At 39.4% G+C, this 24,182-nt stretch overlaps 1 protein-coding gene across 1 annotated transcript in view; it reads right to left on the bottom strand.

Annotated features, from left to right (window-relative positions):
- Positions 1-5,976: 5,976 nt before the first annotated feature.
- Positions 5,977-24,182, bottom strand: part of stxbp6 (syntaxin binding protein 6 (amisyn)) — a 57,300-nt gene continuing 39,094 nt past the window's right edge. Inside the window, exons 3-6 of the mRNA XM_083998623.1 lie at positions 18,272-18,402; positions 17,985-18,150; positions 9,176-9,333; positions 5,977-7,419 (exon numbers count right to left, since the gene is read on the bottom strand). Coding sequence (XP_083854749.1) covers positions 7,396-7,419; positions 9,176-9,333; positions 17,985-18,150; positions 18,272-18,402 — 479 coding nt within the window. The 3' untranslated portion in view covers positions 5,977-7,395. The remainder of the gene's footprint in view (positions 7,420-9,175; positions 9,334-17,984; positions 18,151-18,271; positions 18,403-24,182) is intronic.

The following is a 24,182-nucleotide window of genomic DNA, read 5'->3' as shown; positions in this document are numbered from 1 at the left end:
CAGTGAAACAGAGAACCACCTTATTTGATGCACTATGTCCTCGGCCTACCTATGGCAGAGCTGGGGCATTGAGTGCTCCCAGAAGTAGGAAAGATTGCATGTCACTGTTTGTTTGAAGCCAATCTGTTTCTTCAGTCAAGTCAATATTTTAACAGCTGGATACACCAGAGGGGTGGGCTGCTAGATCAATAATGATGCCACATCAGACCATGAGACTTGCAGGATTTGTGTGTGTGCGCACACACGCAGACACACACATACAAACAGCAACACAGGGAATGATTGACTTTGTTCTGTGCTGTATGTTTCGGGGATTAAAGGTGGTAGCGACATCGAGATGTGCCTGCAAGCTCTGTTATAGACTTGGGTTTACAGTTGGTGCAGTTGTTTTCTGTCAAATTTACTGCAACAGCGAGGATGTCTAATGTTTTGTACCTTGTATAACAACAATAATCCCGTGTATACTGTATTGTGAACATAAAAGGCATAAAAAGGTGCACATGGAAGTGGGTCACTGCAGATTTTTTTCCTCCACCCCCATTTGTCTTCTAAAACTAGTCTCATTTTCAGCAGAAGCTTAAAGTGATATTTATATTCTGTAAGCAGGGAAAATGCCGATCTACGCTTTTCCCTTCAGCTCAAAAATATCCCTTTGGATTTATTAATAAACACACACACACACACACAAAAGGAGAATAAAGTGTGAGAGAAAGCAATGTGAGGTAGATTCATATCAGGATAATGAATGATGATTCCAGCACGGCTGACATTGCACTCCACAGGAACTCAAAGGCAGAGAGGAGAATGGGGAGGATGGGCGGCCCGATTTAGAGCAAGCAGCTGTTGTGCACTTCGCCTCACTACACATCTGCCAAGTCACTGTGGGCAGGGCACCGAGGTGACTTCCCGAGCTCCACCAGTCAGTCTCTGCTGCTTCCTTATGTGAAACTCCTCATTCTCCCTGTTGACTTACTCAGTATTTCCTCCAAAGATAAATAACAAATGCACCATCATTTACTTGCACAACTGAAATGAGACACCGTTAATGAACAGGCAGGAATTGCAGCGCTGAAGAGATTTGAACGTCTCCCTTGTCATTCAGTTGGTTCAGAAGTCTGCTTCAGATGTGCTGACTCTGTGGCTGCTTGTTGGCGCCATGTGATCATACTGTAGCTGAACTCAGCCAAGGTAAACAAGTGTCATTGCTCTGTGTAGGTGAAAGCTACATTGCATAAGATCAAGCTGTGGTCTTTCTTAGCCTTGCTGCTATCTAACCCTCTGTATTTTTTAAGCTAAATGGACAGATTTTCATATCTTAGTGTTTACTATGGTAATATATAACTTTTAATTAAGGATTCATCTGCGCTTATGCATTTACTTTGATTTGTTTTGTCAATGGTAATATACAAAATGTCATAGCATAGTCAAAAAACTTGAAGTTTTACTTAATACATAGCTTAACCAATCCATCATGAAAATTATTGGCCTGCTGGTTTTTAATATCCTTGATGTAAAAGTAATTTCTGCAGTGATGTACCGTATACTTGCATTCTCTAAAACGTTGTGCTGTATAAAATATAATTTGGTCTTCCTATTATAGATACAGCATTCAATTTCTGAAGCTTCATAACGTCAGTCTACTGATATAGCACACTACTACACCTAAATAGACTCAAGAATACAATTCATGATATGTGTTTGTACAAAGGAACAGCAATAACCTAGCTTAATACTGCAAAGAAAACAAAAAAGGGAGTTGCTGTTTCTTCAGCTGCAACACGATCAGACTGTCTGCAGGTGAACTTTGCTTATGAAACAGCAGCAGTAGGTGTTTGATGCAGTAATACAGCTGAGTAAGCGATTCAGTGGAGCAGAGCGAAGGAGTAGGCAGGGTACCGACAGCATAAATAGACCACCTTCTCACAGCAGGTGCTCTAGATTGAAAAATGTGGGAGTTTAGCTGGCAATTTGAGTCGATCCCCCTGGTCTGACTCACAGGCCTTCCCTTTAATTTAATCATAGCATGTAACACATTCAGCTCCAATATACTGTTAAACTCATTTCATTTAATCACATTGCCAAGGTGGTATTGTCTGCATTATGCTTCCCTAACTGTACTATATGTAAAATCACAAGCGTTAGTGAAAATGTATAATACTGTACCAGTTGTGGAGGAAAATTAAATTTAAGTTTGAGGCAGACATACTATCACATAGTATAGGTATTTCATAAATGATCATCAAATGTTATTGGAGTGTTCTTGAAAGTGAAAGCCTATAGTTTAAATGCATATCTATATGGTCATTTCAAGACCCTCTCACATTTCAGTAATGGTTATACTGTACATATTTCATTTGCCTCATAGAGCACACAGCTTAACTGTCATGTGGAAAAGTTTCACAGCCCTGTCTGTTAGTTGAATCAGTTTGTAGAAACCCTGTCCGGACACATTTCTCCAGATCTCACTCCTCTGACTACCTAAGGGACAAAGGCAATATCCTGCTACAGTTATTAAATTTTGACTTTGGGGTAAAATCCGGTCCTGACTAATAGGACTACTACAGAATCACTGCAAAGATTTAGATGTGATAATGAGAAATAGAGGTGCAGTCCCCAATTCATTTGGCCCTCTCACCTCTGGGTGTAAATTGTAATTACTCCTATGGAGCTATGGGGAGGTTGGCAGATTAAAAAGGAGTTGCCCTGAGGCTAGTTGGCCAGCCAGTTAGTTCGTCAGACAGCCACCGAGCCTCTCCTGAAGTGACACAAACTCCACGGCTGACAAGAATGTCAATGCACCTCTCAAGGTGACACCATACAGGGCACATTTTCCAGTCTTGTGCTGAGCTCACTCAAGGAATAAGTCCCTATAGCACTCTACTATGTGTCAGCCAAAGAAGTGTCACATCTTTTCTTGGGCATTTACATTTTTGTTTATTCAGACTTCTACTTAGATGAAAGAGGCAAATGCCTTACTTTCAGTGACAGACAGTGAATCTATTTGATAGATTGAGATTGCTAATCAAAAATAATCAAAAGCATATTGACAAGACAAGATTAGCTGAATGTTGACCTAACTGTAACATTAGATCAAACAATTACATGGGAAGGAACTTTATTGAAAAGGATGTATATTTGAATATACCATTACTCATAAATTCCTGTTATGTTGTTTTCCTCTTTGCAATAATATCTTATCCTTTTTTGTCTAGTTTTTTGTCTGACTAAAATGCTAAAAATAAATAAATAAATAAAATTAAAATAAAAGGCAGTAATGTAATTTAAAAAAAAACAAAAAAAAACTATATGATAGTTAGAGTTCAGATTTATTTGTTGGATACTTTAGCAGTGTATTAGATGTACAGTATTTGTGCTCTGTCCAGACAGACATCCACTGCATCAATTACTGGTTCTAAACAGCTTCCAATCAGCACCTCAATTCACACATTCAACCTACAATCAATGTGCACATTAAACTCAAAATGACATACTTATTACCAGTTCTACTAATCAATACACCACCAGGCTATAAAACCAGCTGACGGTATAGGTCGGTCTTTCTACAATGCCAGTGCACCCTCAAGTGGCGTCCTACAGTATTTGACTCTATTGCTTTACACGTTAAATATATTCTATACAGCACTCCAATAAAACAGGTCATAATCTTACAAACAAATAATCACTTTCAGCTCTCAGGACATAATCCAGGATGTGTGTGCAGTAACAGGATATAGGAATAGACAGTGTGCTGCTACAGCAGGAAGGGAGAGAGAAAGAGGGGAGCAGAGCGATTAGAGGTGGGTTTTAAGGAGTGAGGTATAATTCACAGGAATTGGCAGAGTGAGTAATGGTAGCAAAGTCGTGCACAGAGGTTTTTATGAGGTACTTACTTCCTCCCTTTGCAGCTCTAAAAGCTGTATATCTTGTATATCAGCACTGCTACTACATGTGCCACGGTTTTCCTTGCCAGCCCGGTCCACATCATTAACCGGAAGAATGAAATACTATTAAGAGGTGCCAAGGAGGGAGAAGATTATGTAGATGTTTTGATAAGATTCATTTCTGGTCACTTGACTCTGCTGCACCTTATTAAGTCTTTATCAGTGAGCAGCCTCATCATCCCAGTGAATGATATAATTGATATAATAATATAACTGAGTACAAAATGTTACTATGCTTTCTATGTTCACACTTTTAATTGTCTGATGCTGGGAAGAGTGGGAAATTATAATGAACTATCCTGGAGGGGTAGCTGAAAACATAAGTCACAATAAAGCAGACTACATGAACAAAAATATGGCTTGGAAATTAAAATGTTATTAATAGACTCTCTAAACTCAACCTGACAACAGGAAGTTGATAAGAATCTGATTTCTGTTTGGAGATTTGCCAAAATACAGCCTCAGTTAAAAACTCAACAGATTTTTATACATAAAGGTCGTGAGTAGTAAACGGTTGTGCAACATCCACTGTGTCCGTTGAGGAGCCTTGCATAGGTTGAGAACCTGAGAGATGATGATAGGATAATCACAACCTGGGTTTGAAAACTATACATTTTCAATGGGAAGCCTGTCATACAGTGTGGGGACAAGAAGCTTGTCTGTTACCATGTATGAAGGGTCTAATAAGGAGATGATGCAGTACCAATTTGCATTATGGGAATGGTAGGATCCAGCAGTGGAGCTAAAAACAGGTTGGGGAACAATAAGGTTTCTAATAATATGATTGGCATGACCCTTGCTGGTCCTCTGATTTGAAGAGCAAGTATTTTATGGGCACACACAAGGGCTTTTTAATAAGTCAAAGATGTGTGCAAAAAAGAGATAACTATGATACTAACATTAATTCAATGTGCTTTAAATATGCACAGTTTTGGCATAATAAAGCTTTGAGAAATAAAGCATGTTGTTTGCATAGGGTTTAAAAGAGTACAACTGCACAAGTTGTGCAGTGAAGCAGTAAATTCAGATTGCGCAATCATTCTGAAAATCTTGAAAATGAAAAATAAAAAATCTTGTTTCTTAATCAATCATAATTCAATAGACAGCTTTGCTCATATGTTAAAATGCATTTATATTAAAGTCACCTAAACTTAGTCATTGTTATTGTTTATAGCTAATTCTTAAGTGAAAATAATAAGTATAAAGAAAATGGCAGAACAGAAGAACAATAGTGTTGCTGCAGCATTCACACTAAATATCTAACATGTATTTGAGGGCATGGAATCATCCGTGTTTTATATTACACCACACGAGGGCAGTCTTTACTGCAGCCAAGAGAGACACAGCCACAGAAACATAAAGAGACAGACAGACAGACAGACAGACAGACACACACACACACACACACAGACACACACACACACACACACACACACACACACACACACAGTATTGTGAATCCTATAATTTACCCTTTTACAAAAGAAATATCACTACTCTAATTTACAGGGGGAACATAGTGAGCGGTGGGGAAAGAAGCTGCACAACATTAAGTAGTATGTTTATTTTATTTTTTTAGGGATATACAGTCATCTGTAGTTGACAGAACTGAAATATAAAATCTTCAGTGTCACTACTGAAAACATTCTTCATCTATAACTTGGTTGGTTTAAATTAACATGCAAATAATATGTATACAGTATGTAAATAAACTTCAGGCTGACTTACTAAAAGTAAAAGGCACCGGAAAAGAACCATTTTATTGTGGTTGTGGATTTTACTTAACATATTGCAGTATTTATTGTCCAGATCAGTGTGATGACAGTATGGTTGAAGCATGATGTGAAACTGAGCACTTGACCCAAGTTTAGACTCTTGAGATTTGGCAGCTTATTGTTCACAAGTAAGAAACATCCATGTCAGTAAAAACACACAAACACAATAATATAGATGAAGAATACCCAACAAAAAATAAATGTAAACTTCCATTGTTAAAGCTGGTTTTATAAAAAGGACGCCAATAATAACAGAAGTGCATTTTTATATATTTTTTTATTTAAACAATAAACATCCAAAGTGTTAGAGAGAGGAATCAAAGCACACTAAGAGTTAGGCAACTGGAACGTTTCATTATGAACTCAACAGTGCTCTGCAAGATAAGGTTGTCAGTGCATTTTAACATCATGAATTATAAAATTCAAAATACAAAAAGAATCAAATACATCTTAACTGTGAGGGTGGTATCTTGCCAGTGAGGAAGCAAAATATAAAGGCAGTGTGTGCACTGACACGAAAAAATAAACTACAAAAAATACTACACACTGCTGCTGCTGCTATTTGTGACATTTTGGACTTTATCTATCATTACACACATCATTATTATGATTGTTATGACAACTCAAACTATACAAAAAGCACAATGGATGACTACTGAATGTTTAAAGTTGAAATACAGCCAGACGTAATTTCAAAATATCCCATTTTCATGAGACATATTAGCGCTACAGACATTGAGATAATAGTACTAGAAGAATTACATGTTTCGCTTTTTACAATGCAGAAGCTGGTTTACTCAATTTCCCCCCGTTAACATAAAAGATAGGAATGAAAAAGCTTATTAAACGAGTTCTTCAAGTACACTTCCAAAGATGTTGGCAACTGTATTCAACGTAGATTTGGTCGTTTTTTAATGGTAGACAAGTCTAACAGAGGTCTAAATATTTCACTGTTGTTATATATCATGTCACTAAAACCACTCTATTCAGTCTCACCTGTAGTTTCTAAAATAACATCTTGAAAACATTTTGACTAATACTGTTTTGATATAATTTGAAATGATGAACAGAACCATGGACCATAAGAATGCAGTGTTAAGGAGAAATATAAGAAACTGAAAGCCACTCTCCTAAATGTGGTATCTTCTTAAGAATTAGATATTTGTGTGCTACCCCATCCTAAGTCACACCTATGATACCCAGAACAGGGTCTGTCTCGCTCATTAATCAGACTGCATAATCACTGCAGTACTCATAAATAACTTACAATTAATAATCTGCGACACAAGCTGTTCCTTGTCTTGGATAATGACTTGTCAGCATGTTTAAACTGACATTTCGTGTCTGAGCAAAGGAAAAAGGGAAAGAGTGATTGTGGTTATCAAATACAGTCATGGCTGTGGCTTTTTTACTTTTTTTGGCAAACAGAAGCATAAAACATTCTGTTGACAGTCTGAAGTAGCATTGCATACCTCTCTTCCTCATCTCTGTTTGATGCGTCACCACCAGAAGATGCACCAGAATACAATAACCCCAAAACATTAAAATGTTGTAAACATTGTTAACAAATAGTAATAATATTAAATTTCTTAAAAAGAATAAAATCTGGAATCCTTCTTCTGTACAGCGACTGGCGATTGGTGACCCCCCCTCCCAGCCCAGTTGGTTTTGGCAGTGGTTTAACACTTGTGCTTCATGGCAAGCTGTAGAAAAAATGGGGTGGGGGAGCAGGATAATACCGTGAGAAACTCAACAAGGCGGTGCGAGTCGGTTTTGTTAAACTGCACCATCAGCAAAATGCTATCCACCAAGAAACAAGTAGATACAACAGAATCCCTTTGGTAAAATGTGGAAGTGAATGAGGAAATTTCAGGCAGTTTTTATACAAATGCTGGAAGACTGCCATGTTTCCTGGTTTTTGTTTGTTTGTTTTTTATTCAGGCAATGCCAATTCAATTTTATTTATCTTAATAGCAAGGGCTCTAATGACTAGTTAGAGCTACTGCGTGACCAGAAACACAAAACTAATGCTACAGATTGTGGAGAGGTGAGTATGGATGATGCACACATTACACACACATGCACACAGACACACACACAGACAACAAACTATGCGGCGACGTATATAAATACTATGGGGTATGTTGCTGTAGAATGAGGAGAAATTAGTACTACAGACTGAACAAGTGGGGGCAGTAGAGCAGCATGCAGAAATTAGTATTAGGCCTTGACTAAAGCCAAGCAGCCCAGCTCAATCGTCTGCTGTCACACAACAAGGCGCAGAAATGGAAGAGCAGAAGAGAACCAAGAGAAAAAGAGCCAAGGTGACCTGTTAACAGCACTGTGGATGCTTAGTGCTCCACTTGGCTAATTTTATTAGGTCCACTTAGAACACATGCAAATGACTTGAAAAGTAGGAAAGCTCAAATTCTTCACAATACATCAAGCCAATCACAAAGTCATTCCCAGACAGAAACATAATGGGTAGTGGGCAGATTGTTTTGTTAATTCTGGCAGTACAGACCATTTGTACTGCTACCAACTGCCTTTAACAGTGGGCTGCAGACATGCAACAGTATGCAGGACAAATGACAAGTTGTAAAGAAAATCATATCAAAATTTTATGGCGGCGAGTGAAATGAGAAATGCTGAAAAATGAGTGATTCTTCATGGGGGCTCTACAATCATTTTCTACTGAAACCAGCTCAGCCAAGACATTTTTCTCTGCTTATCACAGTTTCTGTAATTCATCACAGTGGGGAAGCTCATCTGTGAACAGTAAGAGGGCCATGAAAGGCTCTTCAAATGTCTTTCAATTATCCCAACATCTCTAGTATGGCATTATGCATCATTCAAAACAGTCATTTCTGTGGGTAGTGGATGGTTTCACTATCAAAGACAGTGGCACATATCTAAGGGCGGAGGCTAACCACAGACAGCACAATGCTGCAAGAGGCAGAGCTGTAAACCCAAGGGTGTGTGATATAGCCACTGTGTGCTATTAGAAAGACAGCTACAGTACCATGATCGTAATCATGTGCACTTGTTACAAAGCAATAGATCTTTTTGTTTTGCAGTAAAGCATGTAGTGTAAGTATTATAGCCTCATTAAACAGCATGCTATTAGTTTTCCAGTGAAACCGAGAGATATGGGATAGAAGGAGGATGAGGGAACACCCTATAGAGAAACACAAAAGAGAGTAAATGAAGGAAGAAGGAATAAACTATTATCTTCCCAGAGCAGAAAGCACCACTACCGAGAGGTTGAAGTCACGATGAAGCAACTCTTGCAAATATCCTCAGGGTTAAGGAGAATGTTTGATCTTTTTGGCTAAACTAGTAATGACTTTCAAATCATAACTAGATATTCCGTAAGAGAGGAGGTGGGACTCGAGGTCAGGATTTCAATGCGCTGTGTAAAAAACATGCATGTTAAACCCACCCTGTGTTTTGCCTCACCTTGTGTGCAGTCACAGCGAACTGTTCGGCACTGTTCATCATGTCTGCAGTCCTCTCCTCTGCGCGGCCTAATCGCTCGCCGCGCTCATTCAGAGCTTGGCTGGCCTTCTGTACGGCACTCGTCACACTGTCTGCGGCTGAGTGTAGTATGCTGTTACCTGCAGATAAGGACGGGAATGAGGAAGCCAGACAGAGCAGGGAGAGGTGGAGAAGACAGGGGAAACACAAAGCAGGAGAGAGGAGACAAAAGAGAAAGAAACCGTCATTCCTTTGGTGAACAACAGAACGTCTGAGCCAGTTGAACCTGTGACATTAGGTGGATGCAATGTAATCACTGACCCTGAGCATTAGTGTTAATGGTAGGAGACAAACATGAAAAAGTCAATGGCTTTCCATCAGGTGCCACGTAAGAAGGTGGTTAATGAGTTTTCTTCAAAGCCGATTTACTTCAAGGAAAGAGCAAGTGAAATTAACCTTTTCAAAGTAGCAACAGCAACACATGCGAAGTTGGATTTAATGTCTCTTTTTAGGAACACATGTCATTTGTGTTGACATTCGGGACTATTTTTGATGAAATCCCTGTGATTAGTCTCTTCTTTTTTAAACTAGAGAGTAATAAAGAGAGGATCCGTGCTTGGCTGAACGGGCAGCCCTCGAGACCCATTAGTGGCTATGAGACAGAAAACACATCTTCGAATTGCTGTGGCAGCCCCGCGGATGTTTCTTCTGACAAGCCATTAATCTAACGCACGTCAGGAGTGCTGCTGTTATGCACTATACGCTAACAACTAGACCAGGAACAGCAATCTTTCTGCTGCTTTCTCTTTGTTGGCAATAAAATTGCATTGTTCCAGTGGGGCATAATCTGTCACTTTATGCAGATAAACCTAAGGGCAGCACGCCAGTCTGGGAAAATATCGGAATTTGTTTTTAAAGTTTCTACTTGCTCTGATGTAAACTGCTAAAAACTGCTAAAAGTGAGAAATGGACTTTCAGTTTATGGTGGCAAAGTCTTGACAAGTAATTCTTAATTACATCGATGGAACGGGTTCACAATGTGACAATATGACAAAATGAAAAATGACTAGGACCACAATGTTCTGCCCGTTGTTTTGCAATACATAGTGTTATTTGAATCATTAGATGTCGTTGGGATACTGGATTTGGAGACGAACACTTCAGCCACTCCAGTGGAACAGTTTTGTTTATCAATATGATTCATAACTGCACTTTCTACCCTGTACCCAGCTTTAAAAAGTGGAAAAATAATAAAGAAAAACACAGCAAAGCCACAGTGATACAGTAAGACAAGTTAGATTTGATTTTCCAAAGTCTATATCCACTGATATATAGAAAATGAGTTTGAGGAGATAGAACAGACAAAGCCCGAAGGTAGCAACTGTATTAAGACTTGACAAGTGTGAGTCCATTTTTTCCCCACAGGAAAACTACAATATAGCGAGTGTATGTCCCGTGGCATCAAGGCAGGTAGGCTGAGTGGCAGATAATTGGGACAGCTCCTCTGCAGTGGGTTATATGAGAGCCCCAAAAGCAGACGGCAAGACCAGCTGGTGTTCCTTCAAAAGAACTTAGCTTGATAAAGTCAAAGCAATTTATGTAGAGATACACACCCAAACTACAGAAACACAGATGTACATCATATAGCTCTTCAAACCCATACCTACACACACAAAAGGAAATGGGGGGGCCACATGCTGTATAGAAGGCGTTCCATCAGCCAATTTTACAGAGATTCCAGTGAATGAACCGCAGGCAGCAGAGCAGATTGCACATGACAAACACATCTGGAATGATGATGGAATAAGCCTCACCTGCTGGCATTACTTTTTCAATTGTTCACAAATGAAATGAAAATGCCATAGTAAGCTGTAATCGTGAAGACTCACTCTGTGATGCAGCTCCAACTTAAATTTACTTTTCTTAACTTGAAACTATGAAGACATTAGTAAAGTGAAGTTCATGTGTAACCAAAATTCATTGATGGATGAATGAAGGAGTCGAGTTTACGTTGGCTTAATCACATTCCTGCTCTGCTTCTGTCTGAGGGGGGAGAAAAAAAACATTTTCCCGTAGTGGCTTTACTGTAGGTCTTCACTAGAAAGGATAAGACCTTTTCACCTTCAGACAGATTCCTCTTAATCCTCTCCTCCTGCGGGATAACCCAGGGAGTAATACTCCCATCATCCTCAATACACTCCCCACCCTCACAGCCCCTCCACACCACATATTCCTTTATTTGTCTGCACACCCTTTTTCCTTTTTCTCTGGTGCCTTTCTTCATTGTCAGAGATCAGTGGCGGGGTGCAGCGTGGGCTCTCCCGGTGGAGAATGTAATTACAGAAAAGGCAGGGTGGAGACATTCTGGAGAGCTTATGAAGGGGTTGCTGCACCAGGAGCTGAATGAAACATGTGTAGGAGTAGATTATGTTTCATGGTGCCATCGCTGAAACTCTGAGCCTGAGTGTCTTTTAACTTAATGTAGGAGCTGATCAGCCATCGTTGTTATCAGTGTGGCTAATGACTGCTCTTTTATGTCACTTAGAGGGTTAATTCATGCTGCATTTTAACGAGCCAGGAGCTGTTTTGGCATTGATGTTGCACTGAACCTCAAACAGGAGCTTTTTTCTGTGGAGGCTTTATCACTTTACACTGTTGATTGAAAGAGGTTTGCAGTAAAGTACGAGGGTGAACTTAGTACATCCCTGACACGCCCCTCTCAAAAATGCAAAAGGAATTTTGTTTCTATACCACATGATATCATCATAATAAACTAAGGCCCTTAAACAATGGAGAGTGAATAACAAGGCAAGTTGTTTTCCAGCAACAAAATAATCCAGAAAATAGGATCTTTGAGCAAAGGAAGAGGAAAGATCATTCAAAGTCACCCTTTCCTTTTGCAGTTCTGCTAAAGGCATTAGATCACAGGCTACACTGCTATTCTACTAAGGAAAGAAGCTGATGGATATCAACAGGAACATGTCAGACACACTTCATGAAATGCTGACAGCCAAGTCACATTCACTCATAAAGCATATGGAACTGATTAGACTGGATGGTTCATCTCAAGAACAAACACACCTACACACAACATATCCATGCCTGTAATAATCTCTGACAGTCTACATGATCATAAATTCACTTTCCTAAGATGATACTGGGGGGTGTAATGCGTGCATGTTTGAAAAGAGAGTGTCTTACAGTTTCTTCTTAAAGTTTTACTGCGTACAAACTTATCTGCACTTCAGCAAGTTCCATCAAAAATTCTCCTTATTACCCAGATACTACCAGGGGGCTTTGTAAGTGGTGTTATTCACCATAAGAAAACTTAAGCATTCTGTCAAGGACATCCTCCCAGTCCTATTCTCCTGACTATGAAGTACAATGTACTTGCTGGGCCTTATTTTCATACTATAATGGGATGGGTAATGTTTCATCCCTAATTTACTGTAGGTTTATTTCAGTTCATAGAGAGGGCAAACACCATGGATTTTACAAATATTAACGAGAAAAATAAAAAGCATGTCATGATACACAATAAAGATCAGTGAAAACCCCTAAATTACTAATCTCTCTGATCTATTCAGACAGAATAAACTGTACAAAAACGATATTTCACACCAATTTGTGGTTCATTTTAAATTCACATGAAACACAATTATGTCAACTGTGCGTGTGTGTGTTAAAACATTCAGCACAGACAGAATCCCATTTAGTGTGACTAGGTTAAAAAAAAAAAAAAAATCTTTTGATTTATTTTCAAAGTCAACAGATTGAAGTTTGTTTTGCTCCCCATGCGAAACAGCAGCACTGGTGGAGGCATATAGTTATGCAGTTAAGAGGTGACATATGTTGAACATATGTTGAACATCCTGGGCCCCTTTAATGCCTTTGTGCCATAGTTTTCTTATTTAACAAGATTGAAACAGGAGATACTGAAGCAAAATCTGAAGTATTCTGGATCTGCTTTATTTGTAGTCCAACATTTATCATGGGTATGCATGTTGCTTTGCTGGAGCTGGCCTCCCATTGATCACGAAAAATAAATATGCAATAAATAAAGCAGTAATCTTTAAGAAACAATGCACTACTTCACATTTAATTTTCAAATGGATTCGATACAAAATAAATAATGGTATATAAAATGAGAAAAAATGAATCAGGAATCAGCTAATGTAATCATCACATGGGCCTGCTGCTCCAGCTGTAAGATAAACCCCACAGCAGTTAATGCAAATCTTGACATTACCCGCAGCAGTATAATGAAACTATAGCAGGAGTTCACCCAGGAAGGGCACCACCCCCCAGCAATCCTGATACACACCTATTATTTCTCTGTAGCCTTTTATGTAATCACTTCTCTTCACAATCTTCCTGCAGTTATTCCTGATAAAGTTTGTTCTCTCTTTTAATGGTCACTCCCAAACATTTTATAAAGGGTAGTTCTTTCTTTCTCTGCTGTATATTTCTCCCAAATCATCAAGCCATCTGTGTTTTCCCCTCTTATTCAAACACACCCCTTTCCCATGAAATATATACCATATGTACACCCAACTATATACATGTCTATCATTGTCTTTCAGGCAACCTAAATGCTGCTCCTCCCCCATCCCCAACACCACAGGCATCAAGAGCCTTAACTAGTTTAGCATCAGCAGTTGCTGTCCATCTACTAGCTCCATCTACTGCACTATTACTCAGTTGCTAATGTAAAATGTGTGGTCCCACGCTGAAGGTTACAACAAATGACCCTATTACAAACAGTCAATAAAGCCATTAATCTGCATTTCCTTGTTGGTCCCTTCTGAATGAGCTACATTTTTTTCCAGCTTTAATGGACATATTTATGTATCCTACAGGTACAGATACATTCATTTAGGATATGTGGCACCTGGCCAACTCCTTCAACCCCCTTTTTAACTTCTCAGAGAAAAAAAAGGAGAGATCAGTCTTCCCTAGACATTTTATCATGAGACAAAGAGCTTGATTTGCCAACTTGTCCTTTGGTTCAGTCACTGTTGAGCTGGTCAAAAAGGCTTCAGCAGAAAGAAACTGTGAACACTAATGGGAACAAACATGGAACATTTTGTCCTGTGTAAATGTACCTCAGGGCCGTGCTGACAGAAAAATAGCTACTGGGTATTCATGATCAGCCTGGTCTTTGTGGCTTTAATCAGCAGATAAATGTCAGCATCACACAACGCATTAAGTTGCCGTAATTTACATCATCATTATCATCTTGACTGAGCCCAACTGTTATTTTATGAAATACTACACAGACTAAACAAACTATACTATATACAAATTCTAAAGAAATCTTTCGCTCTTGTTTGTTAAAGTAGTGTAGTTGTGATCTACACACTCCCAACACACAGTGAAAGTGAGGGAGGAGGAGTGAAAGTAACTCAGATAACCTTTTAGTGTAAACTTAACCTCCCTTTCAGCGTGTACTCAACCCCACAGTGCTCACACACACAAAGGAAAATACTGACTGTGTTCTCACTGGGAGCATACAGAACAAAGGTGCATGATTGTCTATGAGTGTGTAAACAATTACTACAGTATAGCCCTAAAAATCATAGCATGGGTCGGTTAAGTGGCTGGGAGCTACAGTAGGAGCTTACCCTCAGGTCAGATGTTGGGAGAACAGGCATCAAATCCAACTTTGCAGAATGACCTAATTTACTATAGTATGCTACTGCTTTAAACCTTGCTGCAGTCAATATGTGATTTCCACATGGAAGGGACGCATCACCCATATCCTCCGACAGCTTGTCATAGATGCCACAAATTAAAATGAAATATTTCTGAAAGATAATCTGGTCTCTTATCAAACGTGAGCTACTGGAACTCATCACAAGTTAGTAGGGGGGATGTTTGTTTAAATCTATGGAAACTTATGTCACACTTTCCAGAGGAATTTAGAACTTCTTAGTTTGGGATAATAATCATGATAATATCTTAATTTAGTAGTTTCATATACCATTATCTTACCTTGTCTTAGTAGACGACCAACGTGCGTAACAAATTCTTTCCTCATTCTGTTGAAAAAGACCTTGCAACGGACAATGACTGAATCTACAGCTTCATCTTCTGTGATAAGAAAATATTGAAAGTCATAGTCAACTTTGATGTTTGAAATATTACATAGTTTTGAGATTAGTCAAAAGGGGTTATCATTTTTGGAAAATTAAATCACTCAATCAATCAAGTGAGACACTAAAGGGCTTAGTTCTTTATAAGTGTCATGCGTGAAACTGGTTACTGATTTATTATTTATCTGTTGGGTACAATGTAGGTTGCACAATTAAATGGGTATTTTGTGTAAAGGAAATGTATCAGGGATGACATGTTAGTGTAAAAAAGACCCACATTTACACAAGCTTCTTGTTTACACCTGATCGGAGGAGTCTTAACCCTCACAACAAGAATGAAAATGTGTGCTACGTATTTACCGTATATACTGTACTAATGCTTAATACTTAATCTGCATGAGTTTGGTTTCAATCTTCAATGTTCTGAAATCCTAAAATATTTCTTACTGCTCCATCGTATATTTCAACATTTTGAGTCAGGTGATGGCACCGGATGATTTTCAGTTGTGACTGTTTGCAGCCTATTATCATTTCAAGACTGACAGGACCTCCTGTAGAAACATGTAACCAGCAAAGGGAGTACTTAAGTACAGAACAAAGCTGCTGGCACAGGCCACTGTTGACATTGTCAAGACAAGATTTCATATCCCCAGTACACTCGTCACGGAACCAACAACAATCCCCAGCGATTTGTCACTTGGCAGTAATATCGCCTTCATTAATTCTGTGCACACTATCTTGAAAAGCAGCACCTATTCATCTTACAGGCGTGTTAAATTAAATGTTTTTTGAATTGTTTTACATGTCATTATATTACTTATCTGTTTTTTTGTTTGTTTTTTTGTTTTTTTCCAAGCGACTGCCATCCAGAGACTTTTTGCAGATAGAGTCTCCCACAGTTATGGTCCCACACCTGAGCAGCGTCATGATTTTTGTTTTGCACTGGTGTGAGACTTAAACTGGAGGGGACAGAGCTGGCAGCTGGCTGGTATCCTCTCTGTTCCTCTTGTCACAAACTGTCAACTTTTTCATCTTTCGCACATAGTTTCCTCTAAACACACCAGAAGCCAGGAGTTCATTATCAAATCATCACCCAGATGGTCTCACAGCATGGTGTCCATAGCTGGATCAATAGCTGAAAAACAGGTTTGGCACTTCAGTACATTTAATCTAAATAGGATATGTCGTTTTTGTAAATTCAACAAGCATTTATATCAACTCAAGTGTGTTGTTTCTTATTATGAGCCATGGATATTTAGAATTTAAAAAATGTTACAGTAAGTGTAATCTTCAGATCGACTGGAGGCGTGTGGTTGATATGCATGATATGCACTCCATAATCCATCCTACTCTAAAGACCCCCAGGTTCAGTGCTCTGCGGGACACCACTACCTTCCCACCTACACATACAGAAACTGCAGTACGCACCAGGGGCACTTTATGCGAGTTAAATATGGACTTGGTTTCCAGAGTGGGAGGGAGGTCAAGGAAATGTAACAGCATGTTGACGAGGATAAGCAGCTTTATCATCAATGGGAAGATACCGAGTTCCCACACAGACAGAGGACAATAGAATAGGAACAAAGGAAATTTGACTGTAACTACAGTATCTTTGTGAAAGGGATGGACATAGTGTCACCTAAGTGCAACGTATTGTGTCTTCAAGATTATTTTTTGAAGCTGTGGCATCAACCAGGAAATCTCAAAAAGAATCAAGACTTAAAGAGATTGTTCATCCTCTGACTCGTTCAAACTGAAATTTAATTTCTAGCTTAACAATTAAAGGTGTAAGATCTGGAAGGGTAAATTATTTGTTTTCATTTTCTAATTCAGGACATTGATTTCTGCATGTGGGGTAAATGGACAAACTGCAGGAGGATAGGAGTTTCCATAAATAATTGCATGAATAATACAACAGGTTGAACGGTGCTCATAGATGAAGCTTGGGGGTAAACAGATCAATATCCGATGAAGCCACGCAGGATGCTGCATTCCCGGCTGGTTTCAGCGTAGAGGAAGCACCAGCCTGCACCAGGACTCTCTACCTCCTGGGTAAAAAACACTTGTAGCCAGGAAATGACCAATTATGTGGTTTTACATCTTAGACATTGTACATGTCTAAAATGTTTGGGAGTTAGTTTTGGTTTCAGTTGATCTTCACTAATTAGTTGGGCTTGAAATAAATGTTATTTTCAAATGGAAAGGTTAGCTTTCAACAGACTGTTTTTACACAGTCTCACGCATTTAATATCAATGTCAAACAACAATGGAACTGTTACAGCTTTTACTCTGATGTTTAATGTTATTTGGAAGGGTGGATTCCAATGAGTCTCACATTTCAGGCACACAGTGCTATGTGTAAACACCACATTAATTAGGGAAAATGATCATTTTGTATTGTTTATCTATGTGCTGTAAAACCAGCTGATCTGTGTCAGATGCTTTGAGTCACAGCTGATATATTTTATTGGACATCCTCATTGACCTCACTTCAAGCAGAGCGCTCGACAGATGCTGTGTATGAGGAGTAAGCATGCATTTTCATACACACCAGGTGCTGGTTGTCATCATGCATAATCAGATTCAGGCTAGCTTACAGCACAGTATGACAGCAGTGAGTCTGCCATGGCAGAGCCACTGTGTTCTGAACACACATGTTAAGAAAGAATGGGATAGCTTTTTTTTCACTGTCTTACCCCCCAGCAGTTTCGACTGACAGTTGACGAACTCTGGTTTCCGTGCTGAGCTGTAGCGCTGGCAGGTGTGGTAAAGAATCTGGATAAAGGTGCATTTCTCTCCTGCCGAACCAGCAGACCACTGGTCGAAAGCATTTTCAAACATGAGGTCAAACTCTGGGCAGTCCTTGGAGAGAGCAACAGTGAGAGGGACACATGAGCGTTAAGTGAGAGTGTAGTAAGGGAGAAGAAAGTCGTGTTATATAAACAAATATCGCTGAATAGAGGAAAAACTGATAACATCATACTTTGTTGGGGTCAATGCCGTTGACCTGTCGTAGCTGGTCAATTGTCCACTGTGACCTTTTTACAAAGGCAGACGATCCTTGAAACTGCTTCACCTTAGTGATGGATAAGTGGGAAGGTTTCTTATTCGTCACTGTGAAGATAAAAACAATATAAACAGACAAGGTAAGAATGCTGCACACACTTATAAACATGAACATTATAATTCCAGATTATAAGATTTCTGCATAACCTCTCATCCCACACAGTGAAAGTGTGGATTCTGATAAATGGACAGTTCTGGTCATGAGATGAGGGATATTTGAGTCAAGCAAAAGCCACAAGATTCTGTCTGTGGGCGGCAGAAACAAAGGGAACCATTAACAATGGATGTTTCACTTTTAGAGCCAATAGAAACAGAGACCATGATACAATTTCCTATGAGAAGACACGGTCCAACTATCAACAGACAAACCCTAATCTTATACATACAGTACAGTACAGTTTGCTGTGCAGTGAATTCCTATTGTGTTCCAGTTCACGAAGCAAAACTTTCCACGCAGCTGGTTTGAGAACATAAACAATTGGTTATATTGTTCCTGTCAAAGTACAAATTCCTGAGGGTTTTTTTTTATACAGCTCTAGACACCACTCATCTCTCTTCACGAAAGTGATGTATTTCTTCCACTGTACTGCTGACTAAATTTAAGCGGGTAACAAATAACAATACATTCAGGCGTGGATGTATTTCCTTTAACCAAGTCAAAAAGATAAATGGAAACAATGATAGCATCAAACAGTGGTAGTAAATTGTGTTTCTATTGAAGTACAGCATGGTGGGGGTTTTGTTTTATCAGTTGGTGGATAAACTATATTTTCAAAAGAGACATTTTTTCTCCTACATGACTAGTAACATGCTTATCATGTAATGTTTATGAATAACTAAAAACTGTCTGTCTCTTCCTATATATACTAATGCCACCACATGTTTACAGATCATCGAGCCTCACAGCTGGGTCTGTGTGTGGTTGGACACTGAGACCTTTTGTCATTCTCAGAGGCAACATGCTCCTGTGTTGCTTTAACCCCAGTAGCAAACCTCCGTTTCCGCTCCTCAGAGTGAAAAGGAAAGCATTCAGGTCACTTTCACTGCTGTTGCTCTTTACTCTGCTTCTCATCTCTCTAAAAAGCACACCACTATCCTGCTAGCTGACATGTTTAATTTGTGAAAGCTCTACAGTATCACACCCTTTTACGAGATATGATTTTGAAAAAAAAATAGGTAGGGCTGAATGTTACATCAGGTGAGACACTCAGAAAGCAAATTCCCCTGGGAGGACGAATGTTTGGATATGTTTTGTGTATCAATTTAGACAGCTGCAGTTAATACTTGAGGTGCTGCATGGAGGTTGAAAGATAGAATAGACAGACAGACAAAAGCAGACAGATAAAGGCTCTATTTTCTTCTTCTGTTAATTTATTTTTATTCAAACCCACAGTCCCAACTTTGACAAATAGATGAAGTGAGTGATCGGAGCTGTCTTGGGTCAGACAGTAGGCTAATAGAAGCTCTGAAAAACAGAAAATTCTCTAAAGAAGGATGACAGCTGGATGCAATGAGCCAGGATGTAGAAGGGTAGAAGTCTGGAAACTAAGCTCATCAAATTCACAGCAAGAATAGTGTGTCTTCAAGCTACATCCATGGCAGATGATAGACCAGCAGCACAGAAGCACTACTTTCTCCAAAGAGACGGAGAAGAAATGGGCTTTTATTGCTCTTACTAGATAAGTGCAGGACTAGCAGCAGAGAGATAAAGGCCTGACACAAGAGCAGGAAGAATTCAACTAGAAACCATCTCTCTCTTATACAGTAAGTGAGCCTCATCTCTATTTCATCCTACATGACACATCAGAAACTGAGCTTATTGTTATTTTCATTGTCCGTGAATCTGAGAATAATTTTTCAGTTAACTGAAATTGCTTAGTCCATGAAGTATCATGAAACCTGAATGAAATCTTATTCCCAGAGTGTCTTGAAATCTCTTGTTGGGTCTGGCAAAGATGCCAAAACCCTAAGATATTGAATAACATTGAAGTAAAACGGAGGAAAAAACCTATCCTCAGATTTGAGAGGATATATCTGGTGAATATTTGTCATTTTTTTGTGATTTAAGATCAGCCCTCCACACAAGCTGAATAGGCTGTACACAAGCAAAATGCAACATACTAAAAATACAATAACAGTACTGTAGTTGCATAACATGCAATACCAACCACTCGTGTCATGGCTCAGTGGTTGTAAATATTTGCCCCTATGGCATACTGTACAACATATCAGATGAAAGAAAAAATCCTGATTATGAATGAGAGCAACCCCTGAGCCTCACAGGCTTTGACTGATACGTCCCTGTATTAGCATATTCACTGTCATATCAGAAGCTCTGTGGTGAGCCTGCTTTCGAAACAATCACACTGACTCCAGGATTAGAATAACAGTTGCGTAACACTCAAGAAATGGAGAAATACATACTAAATGAGTCGCTGCTGAGATGGGGAGTAACACTTACAGCATATTGAATCACAATCTGGTAGCACTTTGTGGTTACTTATCTCTTTTATATATTAAACTATGACATTGCACCAGGACCTGACAACTGAAAATCATCGGGGAATATGTGAGAGACCTTTCGTCTCAAGGACAAGGAGCTAAATTGTCCACACATCATCGCTGAGATGTTAATCAAACTGCCAGACACCTTTGAGCTTCTAAAATCAATTTCATATTCAGCTGATGCCGCCCGTCTTGTCTGAGTCGCTCTGCTGCATATTAAACAATTACTGAAAGTTAGAAGAGCTTGTTTTATTCAAACAGCAATCAAGGAGAAGTCTGGGAGAAAATGTAAATTCAAGCCCCACTCCGGGAGAAAAAAAATATTTGAGAAAGTCACACAAAAAAGGCCAACAGATTGAAAATGATGACAAAAACATAAAGGGAGTCAGGGAGCAACAGAGTAGTTTATATCGTTGGGCATATTAGCATATTACATTATCTTATCAAAACTTGATATCCATTGCCGCAGCAATCTTCATCATTTGATTGTCTCTTGTAACACTGACTACTATTAAACAACGCCCCATCCACCAGTCCTGCTGCATGTATAACTGTAATATGAGTGACCACGACTCTGATGAGCTCCTCGAGTCGTGCCGAGATTGAGATTCACAGGCCAAAGTTCACTGAGCTTGAACTGTGTGTACCGAGTGAAGAGATGAAGATGGATGAAGATGCATTTGCCCCTCGTGTACATGAACTGAAGTGAATTGAACATTAAACTAATGTCACACAATCTACAGACAAGGAAAGACCACAACCACTGAGAGGCTGCCAAGGCCATTGTTTCCATGTGGGCTGGCTGTCAGAGGAAGGCCACGCTGGGGTTCCTGTCCTGCTCCTTTCTCATGCTCTGATGGTGACATGCTCTCACTTCCTCCAGTGGATCAGTCCCTTGTTGTGCTTGGCTATGCACGAGCGCTGCAGCCTGAAGGGAAACTCGGACTGTACCATTCACATGCTGTGGACATCACAGAGGAAACGTTCTCAGGATCAGCTTTCCCTCATGGAAATATTATCATAGTTGTGGAGGTTAAGGGAGGAATATGAGCGCCAGGAGATTTCTTGCAAAAGCAGTAATGACATCAGTGATCATGTGGGAAGTGTGCAGGCTGTCGATTCTGAATGTATATATATGCCGTAATAAAAATGTTGAATTAAACATTATGAAAACAAAGGTCATCCAAAACAACCATGGAATGTACACAGAAATGTTTGAGCTTGCCAGTAATACCAAGAGAATATAAAGAAGGCCCTCCTGCATGGACATAACATTAATAACTTCATTTCCCTTATGTAATACAACTTAATCCTCATGTCAACACCGATGATTATCAAAAATCTCCTTTCACAAGCCTGAAATATGGAGAGTATCAACATTTTGGGCCACCTGAGCACAAATATGAAAATCCAGAACTACAGAATAATAAAAGATCACATTGATATGGAAGATAATGTGTTACCGTACAAGCAGGGAGGGCTGTGTTGCCCTTGGAGTGACTGGTTGTTTCAAGATTCACTCACCAAGCAGATAAGTTTTTTTTGTTTTTTGTTTTTTTTTCAAAAAAGATACTTTTGCTGCTTCTAGAAACCTAAAATTCACTTACTCTTGTGGGTCAAAAGATATTTAGCAGCATAAATGATCAGACTGCAGATCTGTTCAAAATAGCAAATGTGCAAACTTGATTAAAATTTGTAATCGTGTGGCTGAACAGATAATTGCTTATATAACTACTTCTAATAGCAGTTTAAAGAAACCCTGTTAAGTCAAACAGAAAAATGGAAGCACATTTTTAATCATAATACTGCCATCTGTCCTCATTCAAAGAAGCATTTCACATCCTCCATCTCAACCAGGTGGGCTAGAGACCTCTTGACAAATCAGACCCCTTTAGTTAGGAGTCAATTGGCTCTTTGCTCTGACATTAAGTAGACAAGGTTACCATGGCAATCTCATTTGCATGGCACAAAGGACACCTGAGAAGCAGGGGCTGGCATCGACTCAGGTTCATTCAGGGACAGCAAGCAAGGACGGCTTACAATTGACAGCATTTCAAAGCCATTTGTATCATTAAGATTGTAGGAAATGTTAATGGATGAAGCACTTGGCCACAAGAACTGTTTTACTGTAGCTTGTTTGGCTTGGCTGAGAAACTTTTCCCCATTGTAAAACAGGAATGCTCTCAGGGGATACAAGTGTTTGAAGAAACTTAAGAGATGAGGCTTCATGAGTGGTGAATTTAGGAGAGTTCAGAGTTCATGTGAAGAAAAAAAGTTTGCACGGTGCTTTGATTTTAGAGAAAGAATTTGCTTCATAACTGCTTCAAGCCATTTCATGGAAAGTGTGAAGGCGTACACGATGCACCTTATGACCCTATCTCTTGCAGTAACAACAACAAACTGAAATGATTGCAGAATTCAAGCTATCTAGGGACAAAGGACACGATCTTGCAAGGTAAATATCCAAATGGTTTGTCTTACAGGTTGAATTTTGCGACTTGTTATTAGAGCTGTCGTCTAGGGACACGTCTAACACTTTTCTCAGTCTGGACCTATGATTACAGGTCTATTTTAAAGCTGCTGCCTCTCTGCTTGAGTTGGAACACACTGTTATCTTCAGAAAGAAGCTGTCACTGGAATGAACCACAGCAGTGGCTAGACTGGCAACAACACCCGAGAACAAAGGCCTCTACAGTCTATTCATGGGTCTGAAGACACTGTGACTGCTATGTGCAATGCCTCCTCAGGCAGGATGGTGACCATGCAGTGGCAAGGCACCAATAGTAAAAGGGAGTACATGTACCATGGTGAATAATAGCTACAAAATGGACACAGACACCATTAGCTTCAGACAGCAACATTATCACAATGGAGCCATGCACAACTATTCATCTTTAAACAACTATTTATTCATTATTTAAGACAATAAAAAATTGTTGCAAAAATCTGAGTTGAGGCCTTTACACACCAGGCATGTCCCATCAAAATCATTCATACCAGCGGTGACGCAAATATGCAACAGACGCAACAATTGTAAAGTTTCACTTTGCATCAGGTGGTTCACACACCTACTCGCTGATTATCCCTCACATATTCAACACCGGTTTGTTTACCAACTCTACTACATCCAACACAGCAACTCACTATCTGATCACTACCCTGACAGTCGAGCTGTTCGGTGATGCTTCGCCACACATTGTCCTTCATTTCGTTTGTGTCCCCTGTCAAACAAGACAAGGTGGTGAGAGACACAGGTTGCTGATATTGTCATGGTGTTGTGTACTGTATAGGGGTGTGGCGTACTTCCTTTGCACTCTACATGA

This window comes from Trachurus trachurus (genome assembly GCF_905171665.1).
Source record: "Trachurus trachurus genome assembly, chromosome: 22".
In the NCBI taxonomy this organism is placed as follows: Eukaryota; Metazoa; Chordata; class Actinopteri; order Carangiformes; family Carangidae; genus Trachurus; species Trachurus trachurus.
Note: the sequence above shows the minus strand (reverse complement) of the source record. Positions and strands in the feature narration are given on the sequence as shown.